The sequence below is a fragment of the Gavia stellata genome, chromosome 15, assembly GCF_030936135.1.
Source record: "Gavia stellata isolate bGavSte3 chromosome 15, bGavSte3.hap2, whole genome shotgun sequence".
Lineage (NCBI taxonomy): Eukaryota > Metazoa > Chordata > Aves > Gaviiformes > Gaviidae > Gavia > Gavia stellata.
In genome coordinates, this window is record NC_082608.1 from 13,044,666 (window position 1) to 13,064,004 (window position 19,339).

At 38.2% G+C, this 19,339-nt stretch overlaps 1 protein-coding gene across 2 annotated transcripts; it reads right to left on the reverse strand.

Annotated features, from left to right (window-relative positions):
• Positions 1-75: 75 nt before the first annotated feature.
• Positions 76-18,151, reverse strand: UBA2 (ubiquitin like modifier activating enzyme 2). 2 transcript variants are annotated; one of them, XM_059824754.1, is made up of 17 exons: positions 18,008-18,151; positions 14,130-14,213; positions 13,799-13,869; positions 12,585-12,649; positions 12,006-12,106; positions 11,722-11,843; positions 10,998-11,065; positions 8,492-8,613; positions 7,537-7,636; positions 6,826-6,986; positions 5,829-5,922; positions 5,617-5,729; positions 4,989-5,144; positions 4,335-4,431; positions 3,606-3,711; positions 2,619-2,755; positions 76-1,153 (listed from the first exon to the last, which is right to left on the reverse strand). In XM_059824754.1, the coding sequence occupies exons 1-17, from the start codon at positions 18,149-18,151 to the stop codon at positions 972-974; spliced, it is 1,923 nt and encodes a 640-aa protein (XP_059680737.1). In that variant the 3' UTR covers positions 76-971. The 2 variants fall into 2 exon arrangements, with proteins under 2 accessions (XP_059680737.1, XP_059680739.1); XM_059824756.1 differs by lacking the exons at positions 13,799-13,869; positions 18,008-18,151 and having other exon boundaries at positions 14,130-14,164.
• Between the last annotated feature and the right edge of the window lie 1,188 nt (positions 18,152-19,339).

The following is a 19,339-nucleotide window of genomic DNA, read 5'->3' on the forward strand; positions in this document are numbered from 1 at the left end:
AAAACATGTGTGTGGTGGTGCAAATGCTCCAACTGAAGAGGCCAATAATTGATTGTCCAAGAAAAAAAACATTCACAAAAGTTTTATTAAAAAAATTCCCCTTTCACCTCAAACAAGTGAAGCTTAAGTTCTGTACTACTAGGTTATGTTTAGAAAAATGAAAATAATACAGTAATTTTTGAAGGCTATACATTGTAAAATCCTGTAAGTCAGCATAACTTGGACTGTGCAAGCAAATATAGCAAGTATTTCAGATGTCGTTTATTTGGTCCATCAGATGTACAGTATAGTAGTAGTATCTGAGTTTACAAAACATCAAATATAAATAACCTGAAACTGTAACAATACACAAAAATTTGCTTCTTACATTGACATACCAGGCAGTACGAGCTGAAAAACTTGAGTAAATTAACAGTTTTACAGTAATGTACATAGTGCCAGTTGACCTTTAAGAACACTGTTAAAACATGGCACTAATTTGCTTTATTGAATTTTCTCCTTTACTTGTTCAGGGTGTGAAAAATGTTTAGCACTAGGCTAAAAGTATTTTTCTTCAAGCAAAAAATAAAAATGTAGTTAGTTAAAAATCTGGGCGTCAGATGATGACCCTTTACTAAACAAGAGTACGTTTTTTTGTCCTATTGAATTATACCTAAAAGGTATTTACACAAAAATAACATGCTTTTTTCATGACTGTTTAAGCAAATACTTATCTGTAAGTATTTATAAACTATGTTTCTACTACATTTAATACATGGAATTAATATGGAAAAATTTCTGAAAGAGTCTATTGAGATGAGAGCTTTATCATCAAGAGAAACGGACACAAATTATTTAAGCCAGTGGTTTGGTATTCACTTGAACAAAGGCCTTAAAATTAGTCTAGTTCTGGACATTTTTCACATCCCAACATAATATGCTGTTACTGTATTACATTATCAGAATCATTCTGTCAAGGGGCATTTGCATGTTCAGTCTAATGCTATAATTTCATCTTGCTCTTCTGTCTGCTCAGTACGCACTCTCTTTGCACTGACGCACTCTTTATCTTCTAGTTTTCTCTTGCGGCTTTTGTTTTCCATATCATCATCAACATTGCTTGAAGTACCTTCATCTTCAGAATCAACAATCAATAGATCGTCTTGATCTGGAGCTGCAAAATACATTTTTAAATTCAAACCAATACTGTAAAGATAGTCTACTCTCAAACCAAACTTCATACATAAAAATATGGAAGTCTTTAATACAACAAATACATCTTGGAGCATTCTTTATCCATATTCTTTGCCATTCAACTGCAAGAGTATTTTGAATGTCTCCAAAATCAGTATAAAATAGGCTTTTCACATGGTTATTCCCTCTTCCCTAGGGGTATGGAAAATATTGCAATAACCCAAAAATAGGGGAAATGCATCAGTTAGCATGATTTTTTTTTGCATGTACGAAATAGAAGAATTGCATCCTATCTGCAGCAGTCCTTGAGAAAAGAACTTTTACACACACCGAGCTGTAGTCCAGCCTCTCCTTTCACTAGTGCATTCAACAGAACTACCACTAGAAGCCGTGCTCCATGTGGGAGAGAGAACATGCAAAGAGCGGGAGGAGTGGAAGGGTGAGCAGGCTTTAAGAGCTGAAAGGGTAACAATAGATAGTATAAAGAAGGAAAAATAGAACCAAACATGAACTTTCAAGACATCTAGTGGACTTTGTTTGTTTTGAAGTACAAATTCACTGTAAAAACTAATTTTATGCTAGCTTTTTAAATATAATTTGAAATCAATTGTAGCAATACTCTCAACATTTAATCTCCCCTGAAACAAGAGGCAAGTAGAAGTGACTCCATACTTGGGCATGTATCTTAAACAGGACCATCTTGCAGGCAAAGGAACATCATCCAAAAGTGTAAGACAGAATTACATATATCTAACTTACATCTGTCACAACAAGTATTCAGATTCATACGCTATCCCTATAAAACAGTATGATGTTTCCAGTACATTAGCTTTTGGTGCTTAAGCATCCCATATTAATTTAAGTTAAAACTATTTTGAGCATGTTCAAAGAAACACTCTACATTAGGAAAGTGACGGTACTTCTTCCTGGATAGCAAATACTATTTTCTTGCCATGCTTTGCTTGACAGGTGAAAAATAATTATTCTGTGAACAGATAATAAAGATATCTTCTTAAATTAACAAAATGAAACATGATCAAAGACATCCACAAAGTAATTTTTAATCTGTAGGGAGAAAGTGACAAATTTGGTTGAGTCTTTTCTGTCAAGCAATAGCGTGACCATCAGATAGAATGGGTCTAATTTTAAATCACTGTGCAAATGATGCACGTAAGCTGACACCCCACCAAGCCCTTGTGAGTTAAATAATATAATTTCCAAGTGTATTTACTGCAAACCTTTTTATCAATATTAAATGTGCATTTTGTAACAACTGTAAATGTGGATTTTTCTATTTAATATTATACTTATACACAGAGGCAACTTAAATGCCTTTTATTTCATACCGGCAAAGTGAAGTCATAAAACTGAAGACAACTATTTTAATTGGACTGCACTACTGAAAGACTATTTTGTTTTATTTAATATTGATTACTGTTATTTACCTGTTGACGTTGAGGGTTGCGCTCCATCATCACTACCATTGGTAATGTTCTTGGATGTTGGTTCTGATTGTTTAGGGCCAACTTTTTCAGGGGTATCACCAACAACTTCAAATTCTACATCTTTTTCTAGGTCTTCACTGCAGAATAATATACATGCTTTTAAACAACCAGGTAAAAATAAAAAACTGTCTTTTTCACAAAGAAAGTATGTAATTCAATTATTAGAGCACCCTGCAACTATGACAAAAGTAGAGAAACACACTAAAAAAGAGGAAAATCTGTTCAGTCCTCCTTCCTAACTTACGCTTTGTCTATTCATAAACACTGTTCCACCCAGTGCCATGACTTAAAATGTTTAGGAATGAGAAAAATCATTACCTGAGCTTACCTTTCTTTCTCAATGTCACATTCCTATTCTCATTGAAAGTGCAGTGTATTAATTTACTGTATGTAGTATGTACATTACTTATCCAGGGTTAAATACACACACCAATTATTTCAAAATGACTTCTATTTGCATTGCTGTATCTGAACACAGGTAGTCAAGCAGAGGATCTATTACCCCAGCAGGCTGGGGTTTCTTTTTTTGCCTTTTTTTTTTTTTTTTTTTTTTTTTGTTTTGTTTTTTAAACAACAGGTTCTCACTTGTTGGCTGCCCCAAAAGTATATTTGGTTTTGCACTGTATTTTTATGTTGTGTAATTATTCAAATAAACTTTTTCCAATTACTGTTGGAAAAAAAAAAAAAACAACCAACCAAAAAAACCAAAACAGCCAACCCAAACAAAACACAACAAAAACTAAAACAAACCAAAACACCCTAAACTCTATAAATTCATAAAAAGTAACAATTCCTCTTTTACCTCTATATTTTCTTTTTGTAGATTAATTTTTGAGCTTTACTCATGAATTTAAAATTTTGTGTTGGAAATTCCCTATGGAACTGTTCCACATATATACACAAAAATAATTATTTCAGAATCCTTACCTATGAAGCACATTGATTAACAGTGTATAGTCCTGGAGGAAATCATCCGCTTGTAGTCGAGTACCGTTTCGAATTCCAAAGTCTGATAATTTCCTGTGGTTATTTGCTACAAAAATAGCGAAAAACTGCAGTGTATACAGCTATTTATATAAAGATCCTTTACCCATGAATAAATATGATGAAATGAGTACTCCAGAAGTTTATGTAGAAACATAAGATTACATTTATTAGCTATATTTAAAGTAAACGCTGACATTTAAGCCTATCAGGTGTTAAAACTACTTATGTTTGACTTATTTACCCCTCACGCATTATGTTCAAGCACTTCACTGATACTACATTTAGGAACATTTTGGAGATAATATTTGTATTACAATAGTGCCTACAAGCATCATAAAAAGACCACAATCTAAGAACTAGAAAATGAATGGGACTTGCAAACAGAGGAAAGTAACTTGTGCACTTTTATAGCTGAATACCTATTCTTGAAAGGAATCCTGACACTGCAGGTGACTAGTACTTTATATAGGAAAGCTGAACTGGGCATGCAGGCTAGTAGACAATCCCACTAGCTATTCTCAAGCCACTTAAATACTTGCAAATCCAGTTCTCTTCAAATATTAGTCTAGGGGATGAACACTAGGAACATTTGCTATACTTCCATTCTGTGTATCTTTGTGTCTTCCTAGTTTTTATCTACTCTTATCTAAAAAGCTTCAGTAAGCATACCTTCTGTTTCTCCTTCTTCTGAAGAGATAAGAATAGTTCCTTTTCCATCATCTATTTGTACATCTGGTGCTACCATAGCAAATTTTTCTTTCACTATCTAAAAAGATGAATACGATTATTTAATCAGTATCTGACTTAAAAACACTTATAAAAGAAAGAACGTTGAACTATGTTGATTTTCTATCCTGGCTTATTTTCAGGCATCTGCTGAAAGCCTATTTTTTTTTACTTCCATAAACAAAATAATTAATATTTCTGCTGTCTGAAACCTACAGCTTCAGATATGTTGAAAAAAATTTTAGAGTACTTCATAGAATGACAGAATTACAAATCAGTTGTGAGAACGCAACTGTAATGTGGCTACTGAACTATTCAACTGAAATACAAATTTAGTTTTTTGCTGTTAGATATGAATAGGCTTTAAAACCACCAAAAAGTTACAAAATACAAACATTCTTTCACAAGATACGCAAGCATACATGAGCAAGAAGCATACTGACTAATCTAGCTCTTCTTGTAGCTGAGAGAAAGGCAAAATGTAGAGCAATTATAAACAGCTGATTTTCAGTCAAAATGTATAGAACAAAACCCTAACTTTAACGATTTACAGTATTAGAATAAAAATAAAAGCTGCAGCTAATATTCAACATTTACCTTGTCTTGGAGTGTTAACACAGTAACTTTGTGTACATTAAGTTTCACAGTCACTTCTGGCTTACTTGCACATACATAACAGTTAGGATTTGGTGGATCCAAAGCACAAGGAACCAATAGCTTCTTTCTGGGATTTGGCTGCTTGTTCAGAAAAATCTTGAAGGCAGACAAGAATAAAACAAGTTATTCTGTAAGCAACAGCACTCAAAACCTGTTTTCCTACAGATTTATTCTCTTAGTCTCACAGGTTGTCCTGTTCCTTAATCCTCTTTGACATGCCTGCTGAACAGGAGAAAGTGTGTATTACGGCCAGTCCACAATGACACCTGTGCTGCCTGACCAGCTATTGCCAAATAGATCTGTAACATGAAACAACCATGTTCCAAGTGATGTCAGTCTGGTTCTCTCTCCTATCCAGCAGCCAATTTTCATTAAATCAGAGGAATTTAATGGTCCTTGAGACTTCCACTTCCCTTTTCATTGTGGCTGGAAGTTCCCAGCACTTTCAGAATATACTGAAGCAACAAGTGAGAGACAGTAAAATTACACAATAGTCAAAGCAGGTTAAATGAGACTTTTAACCAAATAATGAATAACAAGAAAGTAAAAGTATCTTATTCCCACTTACCGTTCTACACTGATCTATTTTTCCTGATAAAATCTTCAAACCCTCCAGCACTATCAGACCAGCTATTACTGCATTAGTAGTAGCTATAGCTGGGATAATATTTCCCGCCATTGCTGCAAAATAAGCAAGAGTGTGCAGATTTTTAACAGTAAATGAAAATGAGAAGTTTAGATTATTATTTAAATATAACATTGTTTTATTTTCATCCTTACACTTGATATCAAATCTGCTCTTCATATTCATACTGAAAACATGCATCCTGAGGTTCGCAGCAGAAGTGACAAAATCCATTGCAGAAGGGTCATCCTGACAAGAAGTTAATACAAAAAGTATTTAAAAATCAGATTACTCACTGGAAAAAGTTTGCAACACATGGTTTCTAAAACCTTAAAACCAGAAAGTCTATAAAAAAAGTCTGTACAATATGCCATTTCAAACTCAATATACATCCTCTTTCAGATGGTATGTTTAGACAAAGCAGTAATACTTTAAATACACGTGTTTAGAAGTTGTACTTAGTATTTTAGTAGTGAATTAGTACATTAGTATTCATAAAATGCCTTGTATGTTCAAAATAATGTCTAAATCCTAACTCTTACAATGTTTTATGCTCAGTTTCAGAAATCGGTGTTTCAGAAAGAAGTATTTTTACTATCTGTTGTAATACTATTTTACTATTTTGTCTCCCCTATATTTACAAACTGTTTTTTTTTCTTATGCCAAATGACAACTGACTTCAGGAAGATTACGCTGTCTCTGGTGCTAAAAGAGACATTCTTATCTTGTTTTTCTTCAGCAAAACTCGTAAGAGCTAGTTACTATGTAGAGCTAATTACTATGTAGAACTCATTAGAACTTTAGCTACTGTATAAGAGCATGTTTTAGAGAAAGCCAAAAAGGAAAAAATGAAGTTGCATTATTAAAATATTTTCAAAAATCAAAAGATGACAAATACTTCCGAATTTGTGCTTTTTAAAGTTGGTGAATTAAGTTATTTTACATCACAATAGTTAATCCTTACACTCCATGAGTTACAAAATATAAACTGTTTAAAGTAAGTATTGTTTACATATGAAAAGTGATTTCAGCGAGATGCCAGACATTTTTGTTCTAAGTAGTACTATTTTGGAATGAAACTCAGTGAGTGCAATTAATATTTGTACTACATATGTAGAGTATAACCGGTTCTTACGTATTTGGCAAACTAACCTTATCCCATATAAGCTCTGCTCCATCGCCCTTCTCAGCCAGGTGAAGTCTCAGGGTTTCAACACTCTTTGAAAATAAGTGTGCATAGCTCTTGACATCGAGAACCTGCTGATCCTTCAAGACTGCGGAGGATTCATTTTGTTGGTCAGATATGTTTTTCTCTTTGGGAAAAGAAAAAAAAATTAAGATCAGGAATACTTAGAAATCCCACAGAAGTTCTCTCAAAGAGCTAAGAATTTTCCAACTTCAGCAAAATTAAGTATTTTCTAAATTGAAGAATAATATCCTTAAACTACAGCAGCCAACGTTTTACAACAAATCTGCATTTAAAACTGCAGCTATAGCTATACTTCTATCAATCGCCTAGAAATGCACAAACTACAGCACATGTAAATTTTCAGTAAAACTCAGCTTTCAGAGATAAATGTATCAGTGTGTATGATAAGGTCTCCTAGAATAAGCTGACACATAATTTTGTGAAATGTGAATTTTCTACAGCCGATACTGAGTATCTAAAATAACTGCAAAACAGTTTTAGAAAAAAAAGTTTTCTGTATAGAAAAAAATTCTACATCTTCAGGAATTGCAAAGAATTAATATGTTCATTATCAGTACTCAACTGTGACAGTAAGAAAACGTACATATCGCAGAGATGCATTAACAAACAGCAGGTATGACTTACAAATATGCAGTGGAAGGAGGGACAATTACCTTGATTTTGTACCTCAGCCCAGTCCAGTGGCACTGGAGGCTTTCTCTTCCTCCACAGCTTATCCATTGTCAGCAAATATCTAATGTCATCTTTGAAAAGCTAGGAAACATTTAAGAAAAACCAAAAAACATTACAATGAAAGGGGGGAAAAAAAAGACATTTTATTTTTACATCTGCTGTGAAACTGAAAAATCAGCATTAGATTTATAAGGTTTTGCTTTTCTCCTTGAATATATTTTTCAACCACATAAATAAAAAATCAAACTCCACAGGAAAAAAAAACCAAACAGATTCAAAAAACTTCTTATTCCTCATTCTCTAACACTTATTGCATAAAGCAGACACAGCTCTGATTAATTTCGGGGGAAGTAAAAAAATCAAGAAATAATAGTCCAAACAGCGGGTTCACATGCCTACTGAAGCCATCACTAGAGCTATTTGTATACTCTCCCTGAGATGTTTTTACCTACATGCCAATGAATTTCCAAAGTAAAGTTATTACTACCCATCAACATTACATTTCGTAGTCATTTCCCCTATTTATCCACTTTCAGCAACTATTTAGAAGGAAAACTCCTAAACCAGTTTGTATTTTCTTAGGCCAGAGCCTGATTATACACAGATGATGACTGATAGCTTTTAGGCCCTCAGATTGGTTCTGATTATGTCCAGTGAAACTCCTACAAAATTCAAGTTTAGCTTTTCATATTAGAAGTAATTCGAATGAAGCTTTTTCTGTATAGTATGGACAAGCTGCTGAAGCCATCTGTACAGACGCAGAAGGAATGCCATAAAACAAGTGTTGTAGAAGACCAACACTACAGCAAAACGGGTGGAAGTCATAGCATAATTGCATAATTGATGGCTAGCATTAAGTGTCCAAACTGGGTTTTGACTTAACTTTAAAGCACCTCATACACTTCAAATAAAGACATTTATTGGGGGTAAAGATACCTTAGTAAAAAGCTTAACTGGATCGTATCCAGTTGATTTAGCCCACTCCTTAGTTGAAACACGTTTAATCTCACCATCTTCATTGGATGCTCGTGCTCTGGCTTCTGCTTCTGCTGGCTCCCCTATTAATAAAGTTTTAACCAATATTTTAATTCAAAAAAAGGAAAAATCACATCCAAATATTTCCCCTACAGTCAATAACCAAAATTATGCAGTGACCATAAAATGGCTTTACTGCACCCAACAAAAGCTGAATTAGACACAGAGTGACTATTCCTGTTTGCTTCTGCAACTCACTGATTTAACTTGATGTCACCTAATTCTTTTATTGGCAGAAACAGTGAACAATTGCTCCCTAATAATTTTCTCCACATCATGTTGCGATTTCATAATCTATAACTTTTAGTAGTCTCTTTTAGTAGTCTCTTTTCCTGGCTGAAGAGTCTTAGTTTGGTTAGAACTTCAACACAAAAAAAACAAAACAAAACAAAAAAATCAGCTTCCTACCTCTGGTCATCCCTATACAAAAAAATTCCATGCATACAGATACTATTAATTTTGTGTTTCTTTCTCAGTCACATCCAGCAGTTCCTACTGTGATTCCTAATAAGCAGCAGGTTGATGTTTTCATAAAACTATCTATTAATATCTCGACTAAATGAGAAAAATCAACTCAGAGACCATCACTTTACATGTAAATTTGTGAATGTTTCCCCCCTTTCACCAATGCATCATTTCATATTTATCTGCACCAAATCTACCTAATGTCTCATTCCCCAGTTATTCTGTATTGTGAAGCTTTCTACTACTTTTTGCAGTTAGTCCTCATCTTTATTATCCTGAGAGACTTTGCCTAGTCATTTATGCTGAACAGCACTGGTCCCATTGCCAATCTGAGACACTCCTCTAATCACTATTCTTCTCTATCGTTTAAGTAGTTTATCCACATCAGGATCTTCATCCTTTCTTTTCCCCATGGCTGCTTAGCTCCTTCAGGTTCCTCACAAAAAGTTTTTGAGTGCCCCCTGCAGATTCAAAACAGCGTAAACCAGGTATGCTTGTCCACAGGTTTGCTGATTCCTTCAAAGGACATGCAGAGCCACGCAAGGCACAACTTCCCTTTACGAAGGTTGCATTGGCTCTTCCCTGATAACACTGTGTATGCCCACTGATTCTGAACAGCATTACCACTATGGACACTTTGCTCACTACAGAGACGAAGCTACAGCTTGGGCCTTCCTATAATTGCCCTGGTATCTTTGTTTAAATAAGTGGCATTGTATCTGCTACCTTCCAAGTATTCCAGCAGCTGTTGTTTTAAGCGAATTTATATGCCACTCTTTTTAAGACTCAGCTATTTCATTCTGCACTCCCTGTAGGAAACAACCTGTTGCACGATCACTATCTGATGTTCAGAGAATCTGAAGAGTCGGAGGATCCTCTAAGGTCCCTCTCCCAAGTCCTATCGAATCTATCAAAGGATCCAAAGGAAGCAACAAACAATGATGCTTATTCACCTTCACAGTAACTATGGTTACTGTCCTTATAGAAAAATACTGAATAGCTACAAAAACATCACTCAAAATGGGCATATTTCCTATGTAGATTAACATCAAAGTGTTTAAGGCTAGAAGAGTTCAAACACAATCCCTGTACTTCCTTGCAATCCCTCAGCTAGGAGTGGAAAATGGAGAGTGACTACAAATATCACTCAGTTCTTAGTCCTTGGTTCAAAAGACAAGCCTCCCAGCTGCAAGGAAGGAAGGAAGTGCTCCATCAAATCCAAATATATAGGAAAAAACCCGCCACTCTGTGAAGATCAGTTATATTTAATTTTCACTTCAAGCTCACTTTTCACTTCAAGTTTCTGTGCACATGGGGAAGACCATTTGCTGCAGAGGGAATAGGAGTCTCCAAACCGATAGAAGCCTATTCATATAAATCATGTATCTTACACCTGGATGTGTTAACTGGAACTTTATGATTAGCAAGTGTGTCAATTGTGTTCCTCACAGCTGTTCTACCCGCAGTATCTGAGAACAACTAGCGAATGCCAGTGATCCATCTTGCACTGTATTAAGAAGTTTTCACGACAGCTGAAGTAATCATTTTAATAATGTTTTAGGCTGCCCACAAGGGCCACAGTTCTGACAGGTGAAACTATTAAACTGTTGTAATTTTGAAGAGCATTTTTTGTATATTCTTTATGCAAAAACCTCTGGTATGCACTATGCATCAAGTTAAAAAACACTGAAATTGTTTCAAATGTCTAGTAAGTGGCAGTAAGAGGGAACTAAATTATGCACAATGTACATGAAGGTCTGTAAGGGAAACTACTGTTAACACACCCCGAGCTCTTGTTGTCCAAGCGTAAAGTAAATGGAATCCTCTTAAAAGAAAATGGAGCTGAACTCTCTAACCTTAAGAAATGTACAGAAACAAGTCATAATCTCTGAAACAGAACATTTCAGTAACCGTGTAAGCTACCAGCTTATATCACACTCACAGGCAGCTTCAGGATCAGCTCTGTCAGGAGAGACTTCTTGATCAGCATCTTCTTCTCCAAACAACTGGCTATATAGTAATTAAGAACAACAACACAACACTAGAATTTCATCATATCTGGTTAAAGACTGAAATATTTGCTAACTAGTAATATATCCACTTTACAATTCTTGCTATCAGAATGCCACTTCATAAATTGCTTTTTAAATTGTTGGGATTCATCACACGAGGACTTAACACTGACAACATAAAAATGTCCAATACAAAAATGAATTTAGTGAAACAGTTCTGTATAACTCGCGCAACAGTTCACCTAGCCTTCTATTTATATTGCGGTACTGAATGCATTGCTTATAACCCTCCAAGATCCCATCAAACTTTACATCTGTTAATACATGCTTTACATTGAAAAATGTGTTAACTTCACATAAAGGTGAAGAATAAAGTAACCTCAACCTACATTGCTGTGCCAAACTACTCTGCCAGATTTTCTGTGATACTAGAGCAAGGCCTAAGTACTAATCAATCTTCCATCTTTATATTAAAAGAAAAAAAACCCACCCCAAAACCCAGGTCAAAGAACTGGAGATTTCCGCTACAATCCACATTCATTAAAAAAAAAAAAAAAAAAAAAAGGTGTTTCCACTTTATTTCTCTGTCTGTAGGTTTAGAAACTAGAAGACTGAACCACAATACCTATTTTCTTTTTAAAAAAAATCACGTACTTGAACAAATACTTTGCCCACACAATGCAATGGATAGGTTCCGATGGTGTATTTCGGATTGTGCAGCCTGGAAAAGTCTTCTGAGTTGGTTTAGGATGACATTCATAACATTCTGTCACTCCCTGGTGAAAAGTGAAGTATTTACTTGTCATACTGTAAAGGCTACTGATAGTATATGCTATTACCAGATGAACTGTAACTGTATTTCAAAACACCCAACTCCCTGTTGTCTAAAATAGCCAATGATTTAAACTTAAAGCAACAAGAGTAAAGCACAACCTAACCTTTTTAATAACTGTTACTTGTCCAAGGTAGCCTGCAGTTCCGCTCTCTATAAGAGGAACATCAGCAGCCAGACACATCCTGTTCACATGGTTACGGGCAGCTGCAAATCAAGAGTTTTTAAAGAAAAATTTGAATAATTAAAAAAAAAATTACTTCTCCAAATTCAAACTAGCCTCCTATGCAAACATTTATCCTTGATCTGCCTTATTTCATTATAGAGCACTACGCCTGTTTCACAAAGCCAATTCTCCAATTAACACAAAATAGATTGACACTATTAAATACAGCCAACTCAACTGAATGAAGTTACATATGTACACACAATACTCATCAGTTCCCATAAAGCAGCAACACAGCAGTTAACGTTTACTTTTAAAACACCTGTAAAAGCACTAACTACCCTTTCAAGTTTCTAGTGAAGCACACAAGCATTAGTCAAACTGCAGATGGGTTAAGAGGATACTTGTTATTTAACTGACATTGCAGAAGTACTAAGACTAGAACACATTAAAGTTCTGTTTCTATAAACAAACAACAGTATTTTCATCTCCAATATAAAATCATAGTGAAAACTTCACCTCTGTTATCCAGAGCATTCATAACCAACGTAAACTGGCGGAAGAACTCTACGTTATAGTCAGGGCTACAGAAAAGAAAAAACAATACTCAAAATGGCATATCAAAGTTGTTGGTTATTATGCCACAACAGAAACTATACACGTGCAAAGGATGGACTGATGTTCGTGTGATAAATTACACATATTATAAATTCACTGCTAGGCTTTAACTGCCCATTTGTCTTCTGCCCATTTTAAAGCTGGGTGAAAGCAGGAATTTTATGCTCCTGGAAGGAAGCTATTGCAATTAGTATTAATTTGACCAATGAAACAGGCAGACAACGAAAAAGTGATTATACTGCTCTGACCTAATGAGTAAATTGGCTGAGCTGTGGTAACTGACCTTAAAAACCATCAGCTGAGGCTAAAACGTGCACACTGTAATTACCATAGCTCATCAGACTGTTGATAATTCATTATACTGTGATAGCTCAATTGGTTTTGATCATGCCTCCATACCCTTAGGAGCCAAGACACAGGATTTTAAAATCTTGACACTTTAGTATCTTTACATTGCATTTTCCTGATTTAAAGAAGAAGGTGGCAAAGAAGAGAGAGTAAAGGGGAAACAGGATTAACGGTTTTACAATTTCAGGAGAAGGATGCAATGAGTCAGTGTTTCAGTGGCTAACAGCAACGTCAAAGTGCAAACCTTAATATTACAGAATATCATTTTTTAAGAAACTGGACAAATATACATTAAAACATGGGAAACAGCTAATGAAAATCTACATAATCTGTACTCTACTCATTGATTATGGATCATAAAGACTAGATTTTAACAGTTTTGGGTATATATAAATGATACTCAGTTACCTACACACACACAAAGTACTTCATTTTTTAAATCACGGGCTCAACATTCACTTTTACTTCAATCTAATTATTGCTCAAGACATCAGGGCATCCTTACAGTGTAGAAACTTATATAAGTAAATGTTGCTAATAAAATGAAAAATAGACACAAGCAAATGACTACAGCTTACTACCAGAGCTTAAGAAAACTCATGCAAAATCCACACTCCCACTCAGCTGTGTGGTAGTCTCATATTTACAGCTGCTTCTTCTTACTGCAGTAGCTTTGTAAAAATATCTCAAAGCACACCATTGTAGCATTTAAATAACACAGTACTTGCAAATCAAAACATGTAATTAGAGCTTAAAAACAAACATACTTCATGATGCTATCATGGTAAGCTATAATATTAGCTTCTGGATAAAACTGTAACACGCTTTCCTTGGCAACCTAGAAATAAAAAAAAAACAAAAACAAAAAACCACTTATTATTTCTTCCTTCCTTCTAAAGATAGACTCAATACCAGTTGAGCATCGAGTAAGTTGACTACCTTAAGAGATTTAAATACTTTTATAATGAAGTGTTGTGGATAGCCATTATCAACCAACAAACACTTACCTCTTCACAGTAGAAACAAAATGGTGACATGTTTCTAAGACTGTCCATAAAATAACACTGAGTAAGACTTGAGCTTTAACTTTTTTCTCACCTGTGATTTTGATCTTCCAACATGTTTCTTTTGGAACAAAAACTGTCTGTTGAGATTGCTGACATCAATAGTATCCAAATCAATCTATAAACACACAAGAGACAGCCGTTTCACTTCTACAGAAATAAAAGGAAGAAAATCATTAACAGTTTTGAAGCAAATGCGACTGACCAAAATGCATAAACTTTACAAACCCCTTTTCAGACCTGCACGCAGGTGTTACATCTGCACCATACCAACTGTAGAGGCACAAATGATCACCTAATTGTCTTCAGGAATCCATAAATTTTAAATAATTACTAACAATGGAACCATATGTCAAAAATGAAGGGCCATATGACAACAAACTTTCTGAAGAAAGAGTGCCTACTAAAATCACACGTGAATTTTGAGATACATATGCACAGTAGTTAGTAGCAAGTCAATAACCGGTTGTCCTATTTACCATAGGATTAAGATTTTAGTGAGAATTCATCAGGAGCACAGCGTACAAACTAGGAGGAGATACTGCAGAAGTCAGTCTAGATAGGTCCAGCCAGACTCTACATGGGACTAACCACCCTGAACGCTGGCTCTGTACCACGCTTCCCCAAGGTCCAAGAAAGGCTACTCAGCAAAATAATTAGTACTTCTACTTTATATTTGAACATGGCTTTAAGCAACTGAATCAGTAAACTGAGGGCTGCATTGTCACCTAATTCATACACTGCAGGGCAAAAGCTTTTGCTGTTTGTCACCAGGACTAACTGCTTAAGTGCATATTAAAAAAATTATGCAGTCTACTTACAAAAAAAAAATCCAATCACGCAGTCAAGATGTTTAAAAACGTGTACCACAGAACACCTGTGATGTACAACCTCAAAGGATGCCATGACTGTAATTCCCCCAACAGCCATGTTTCTATTTATTAATATATGCACATGAACATCGTAATTTCTAATGTCTTTACCCCCCACCAAAAGAATTAAGAAGATTTAATTAGAACTTTGAGAAGATTTATTCCCACTTTCATTGCCAATACTTTTCCTTTAATAAAACAGTTTCTCTGATCAACCGCTCTTTTTAGAAGTCCTCTCCTGTCCCTACTATTTTTAACTAGGAGGGGAGGGAGACAATTTTTCTGAGCCTCAGAGATATTTCTCCCAAATTCTCATAGATAATACTGACATACTCAACATTGTAACACTCAGCTATGTGGAGAGTACTATCAGACTGACTGTGCAGCGTGAAGTTTGAACAGGACTTACTCTGAGGGTGTTCTCAAACACTTTAAATTTTATTAAGCAAACTGGAATAACAAAAAAGTATGCCACACATTTCTCATTGAAGATCCTTTGCATGCCAGAACCAAGCTCCAAGATTAAACTTCCTGTTTTCTGAAGGGAATATTTTTAATTTAAGGATTAAGTTTTAATATATTAAAGAATTGTAACAGCTAAAGAGTTTTATTTAAACACTAAATAAAAGCACCTGTGGATATAGAGCAAACAGAAAATACACAATGTTTTAGAAATGTATTATAAAGCAAAGGCTGTTAATCTTTATTACCCACAGTATCCTAGTAACTACCCATGGTCATGCGTATTTTAATGAAAATGGTATTGGCATGAAAACACATTTCCACCTCCTTTCCTTTCTCATAAGACATGCTCAAAAAGCTTGCTTAGTCCAAAACCAAAAAGCCCGAGAACCTCAAGTGAAAATGGTTAAGTGCATAATTCTGTTAAAACTTCCACTACCCAGAAAGCTTCATATTTTAACTAGAGATGATAACAAGTGACATAAGGTACAACTGAAAACAGTACTACCAAGACCAAAAGAAGCAAAGGAAGTTTTTCTCCAAAGAGAATACTTAAGAGCATTAGACCTCAACAGAAGATTCAATTCAGCTAAGAATGATCAGAATTTAACAGTTCTCTTATTTTAATAACTTTTACACTGCTCCCATTTTTGTAAGTTAGAAGGAAAGGTCTCAGAACTTCCTGATATATTTATGTTCTTAATTCAGACTTGGATTTTGAGTAATTTGATTTTGTTCTTCATTCTTGAGGACAACAGCACTGCCTTTCAACAAAGTATACTTAATGAAATCACATATTTGTGAGTTGTCTGGTATTCAAAACTACTTTTTTTTTTTTAATTCTCCTAACAGCACATTTCCTCTTTATGTAACAATTCTCTTTTTGCTCTCACCTTGTCTTATGCCCACCTACCCCACATGCTATCAAAATGCTACTGTCTTGCAGAAAACACTGCCAATGATATTTTTAAATGAAGAGGGCCCTGATCCAACATGTACTTAAGTTAATGGAGTCCAACCAAGTTGGCCTTGAAAGACAATTTAAAAAAAAAATTAAAAAAAAAAAAATCAAACTATAGTAAGTGAAACAATAAACATTTATGCGTAATGACTAACTGGAAAATCAGAAGATATTAAACTCCTTCTATTATAACGGACTGCAGGAGTACACAAATGACATAGAAAGGTAGGGGAAAAAAAAAAAAGAAGAGGGGAAAAAACAGTGCAGAAAATGCAGGCTTCCAGTCTTCTGCATATGTTTACTTCACCAGTACAATGTTAGAAATTGAATAGGTTCTCAGTGGTAGACTCAAATCAAAGGGACAATCTGGAATTACACTTAAGCATATTCTACAAGTTTTAAAAAGTATTCAGTAGAAAGGCCTGAGTTGCACGAATAACAAGGCAAACCACTAGCTGTACTCTTCTACAAGCTGATACAGTTTTAGACAAAAGCTGTTTCTAATATGCTCTGCTCAACAAGTCTGACTGCAAAACCAAACTTCTTACAACTTGTCCTACAAAACTCTCAGATGTGACTCCTGGCCAGGCACACACAAGGGAAAACATATTCAAGGAAACAGACCCGTGCTCTGGCTGGATTTGTACTCCCGCGATTTCTTAAAACCATATACTTTTCATAACTACAATAAGAAATTAATAAAAGTTTGGAAACTAGGTGTTCAGAGTTTTGCTAATAGTGTTTCTCTCTATCCCGTTTTCATTACCACCCTCTCAATTCTGCCCATCCTATACACATTCAGAGATGAGTATCAGGAAGCAAAAGTGAAAGCAACAGCCCGCGGGAAGCTACCGTGACCAGACTTATAAGACTGACAGTTTTACAACTCGGTGTCTGAAAATACAGGTCACCTCCCACCTATTTTGTTTTTCGCCGCAATCCATCACTGGACCACTACCCACAGTATTAGCAAAGGCGGTATTAGGCAAAACTAAGACTTTAACGAGCAATCGCTGGGCGACAAACACGGCACGCCGCCGTTTCCCAGGAGATTTCATCTACAGGCTCCCGGAGAGGCGCAGCCGCTCCTCCGCCGAGCGACGGCTGGACCCGCCGCCGCCGCCCCGGGAAGGCGGCCCGACCTCCGGAGGGAAGACCGCCCCCTCACTCTTCCCGGCGCTCGCGCCGGCGGGGCGCCCGGGCACAGCGGCACCGCCGCTCGTGGCGGCCCGCGGGAAGAAGCCCCGCGGGGCGGCCCCGTCTGAGGCGGCGGCGCGGATGGCGCCCGCAGGCCGCAGCCCCTTTGTGGCGGAGGCCGTCCCCCGGCGGCAGGGGCGGCGCGGCGCGGCAGCCTCGCCCGGCAGCTTTGGCGGGCCGGGAGCAGTTTGAAAACACGCAGACAATGCGGCTGGCGGGAGGGGCCGCGCCGCCACAGCGCCCCCGCGCCCGCCGCAGCCCCGCCACCCGCCGCCGCGGCCCCCCTCAGGCCCCCGCCCCGCTCCCTGACCCCCCCGCCCCCGGCCCGGCCTTAGCTGCGCCGCCGCCCGTCGGCCCCTCATCCGCCCCGGCCCCGGCCCCAGCCCCGGCCCCTGCCCCGGCCGCGGCCCCGGCCCGCACCACGTCGATGTTGCTGAAGCCGGTGAGCACCAGGTCCTTGAGGAGCTCGCAGCCGATGCCGCCGGCTCCCACCACCAAGAGCCGCGCCTGGGCCACGGCCTCCGCCAGCTCGCTGTGCAAGGGGCCCGACACCGGCACGGACATGACGGCGGGCGAACAACGGCGGCGGGCAGAGGGAGCGACTCCGCGCAGCTCTCCTCAGCCGGGCCGCACTCCGGACAGCGAGCCCGGGCGAGACCAGAGCGGCGGCCGCCCGCCCCGCCCGCAGCGCCCCCTGCCGGCGGGGAGGGCCTCGGCCCTCTCCCGCGCACCGCCCAGGAAGGCCGCAGCGGGGCCGGAGCTCGGGCGGGACGGGGCGGACCGAGCCGCCGGTTCGAGCCCCGCTCCCGCCGCCGCCCGGGCCCGCAGGCCGCCTCGGCCGGGGGCTGCCCACGGCCCGGCACCGGGGGCAGTGCCTCGTGGGAAAGCCAGCCCTCGCCTGCCTGCTACGGCCGTCGCTGCAGCCAGGGTTTGGCCCGCGAACCGTGCACGCGGGGCTGCCCGCCGTAGCTGGGGCAGAGAGCAGGCCCAGCACCCCTGGGGAGCACCAGCGGCGCTCCAGGCGTAACGTACGGTTTTTCTCTGCTAGCCTGAGGTAACTGACTCGCCTCCAGGAGCTGACATGTAAGCTACGATTCTTCCTTGAAAAAAGGTAGTTTTGCAAACACATTCCGTCACTTTAGCTCACCCCCCTTTTTTTTTTAAACCCACACTTTTAGTGCGTTAATTTATGCTGCAGCATTAAACCTGTACAAAGAGCTTTAAGGACACTTACTTAAATTACTCCTCCATTAAGTCAATTACAACGCTGCAATTTAGCCTAAGCCAACAGGGAACTCCCCAGAAGAACTGAAACTCTTTTAACTAAAGCAGCACCATTAGCCTGCGAGCACTAGACTGCGGTACGGGGCAGGTGCTGCACCTACCCCATCAGTCTGTACCCGCCAGAACAAAAGCGCTCACAAAATCCTCCCCCTTTTCCCCGTCCAAAGCAATGGGACTGTCGGAGCTCATATAGCCATGCAAATCTAACTTATCCTTCATTAGAAAAACACACAGAAAAGCTTAATCATCGGGAGACTGTAGTGACAGCAAGGCCCTTTCAGCCACTGCCTGCTGCATTTCCAGTCTGCGGTTAAAACAAAGCAGACCTGTTTTTAAAAATCAAGCTTACATTAAGTTCTTCACTGCTAATAGTTTCTAAGAACTGGATCCTGTTTGGCTGATGAATGCTAACCGTATAGCTAACTGCAATAAGACAACCTTTCTCCTTCACTTTCCTCCCCAAATATT

Coding starts and splice junctions, on each gene's coding strand:
- UBA2 (XM_059824754.1), bottom strand. CDS start 18,151: ATGTCCGTGCCGGTGTCGGGCCCCTTGCACAGCGAGCTGGCGGAGGCC. Junction 5,730..5,828: donor GAGCAGATTTGATATCAAGT/GTAAGGATGAAA, acceptor CTTATTTTGCAG/CAATGGCGGGAAATATTATC. Junction 4,432..4,988: donor TGTTAACACTCCAAGACAAG/GTAAATGTTGAA, acceptor TCATCTTTTTAG/ATAGTGAAAGAAAAATTTGC.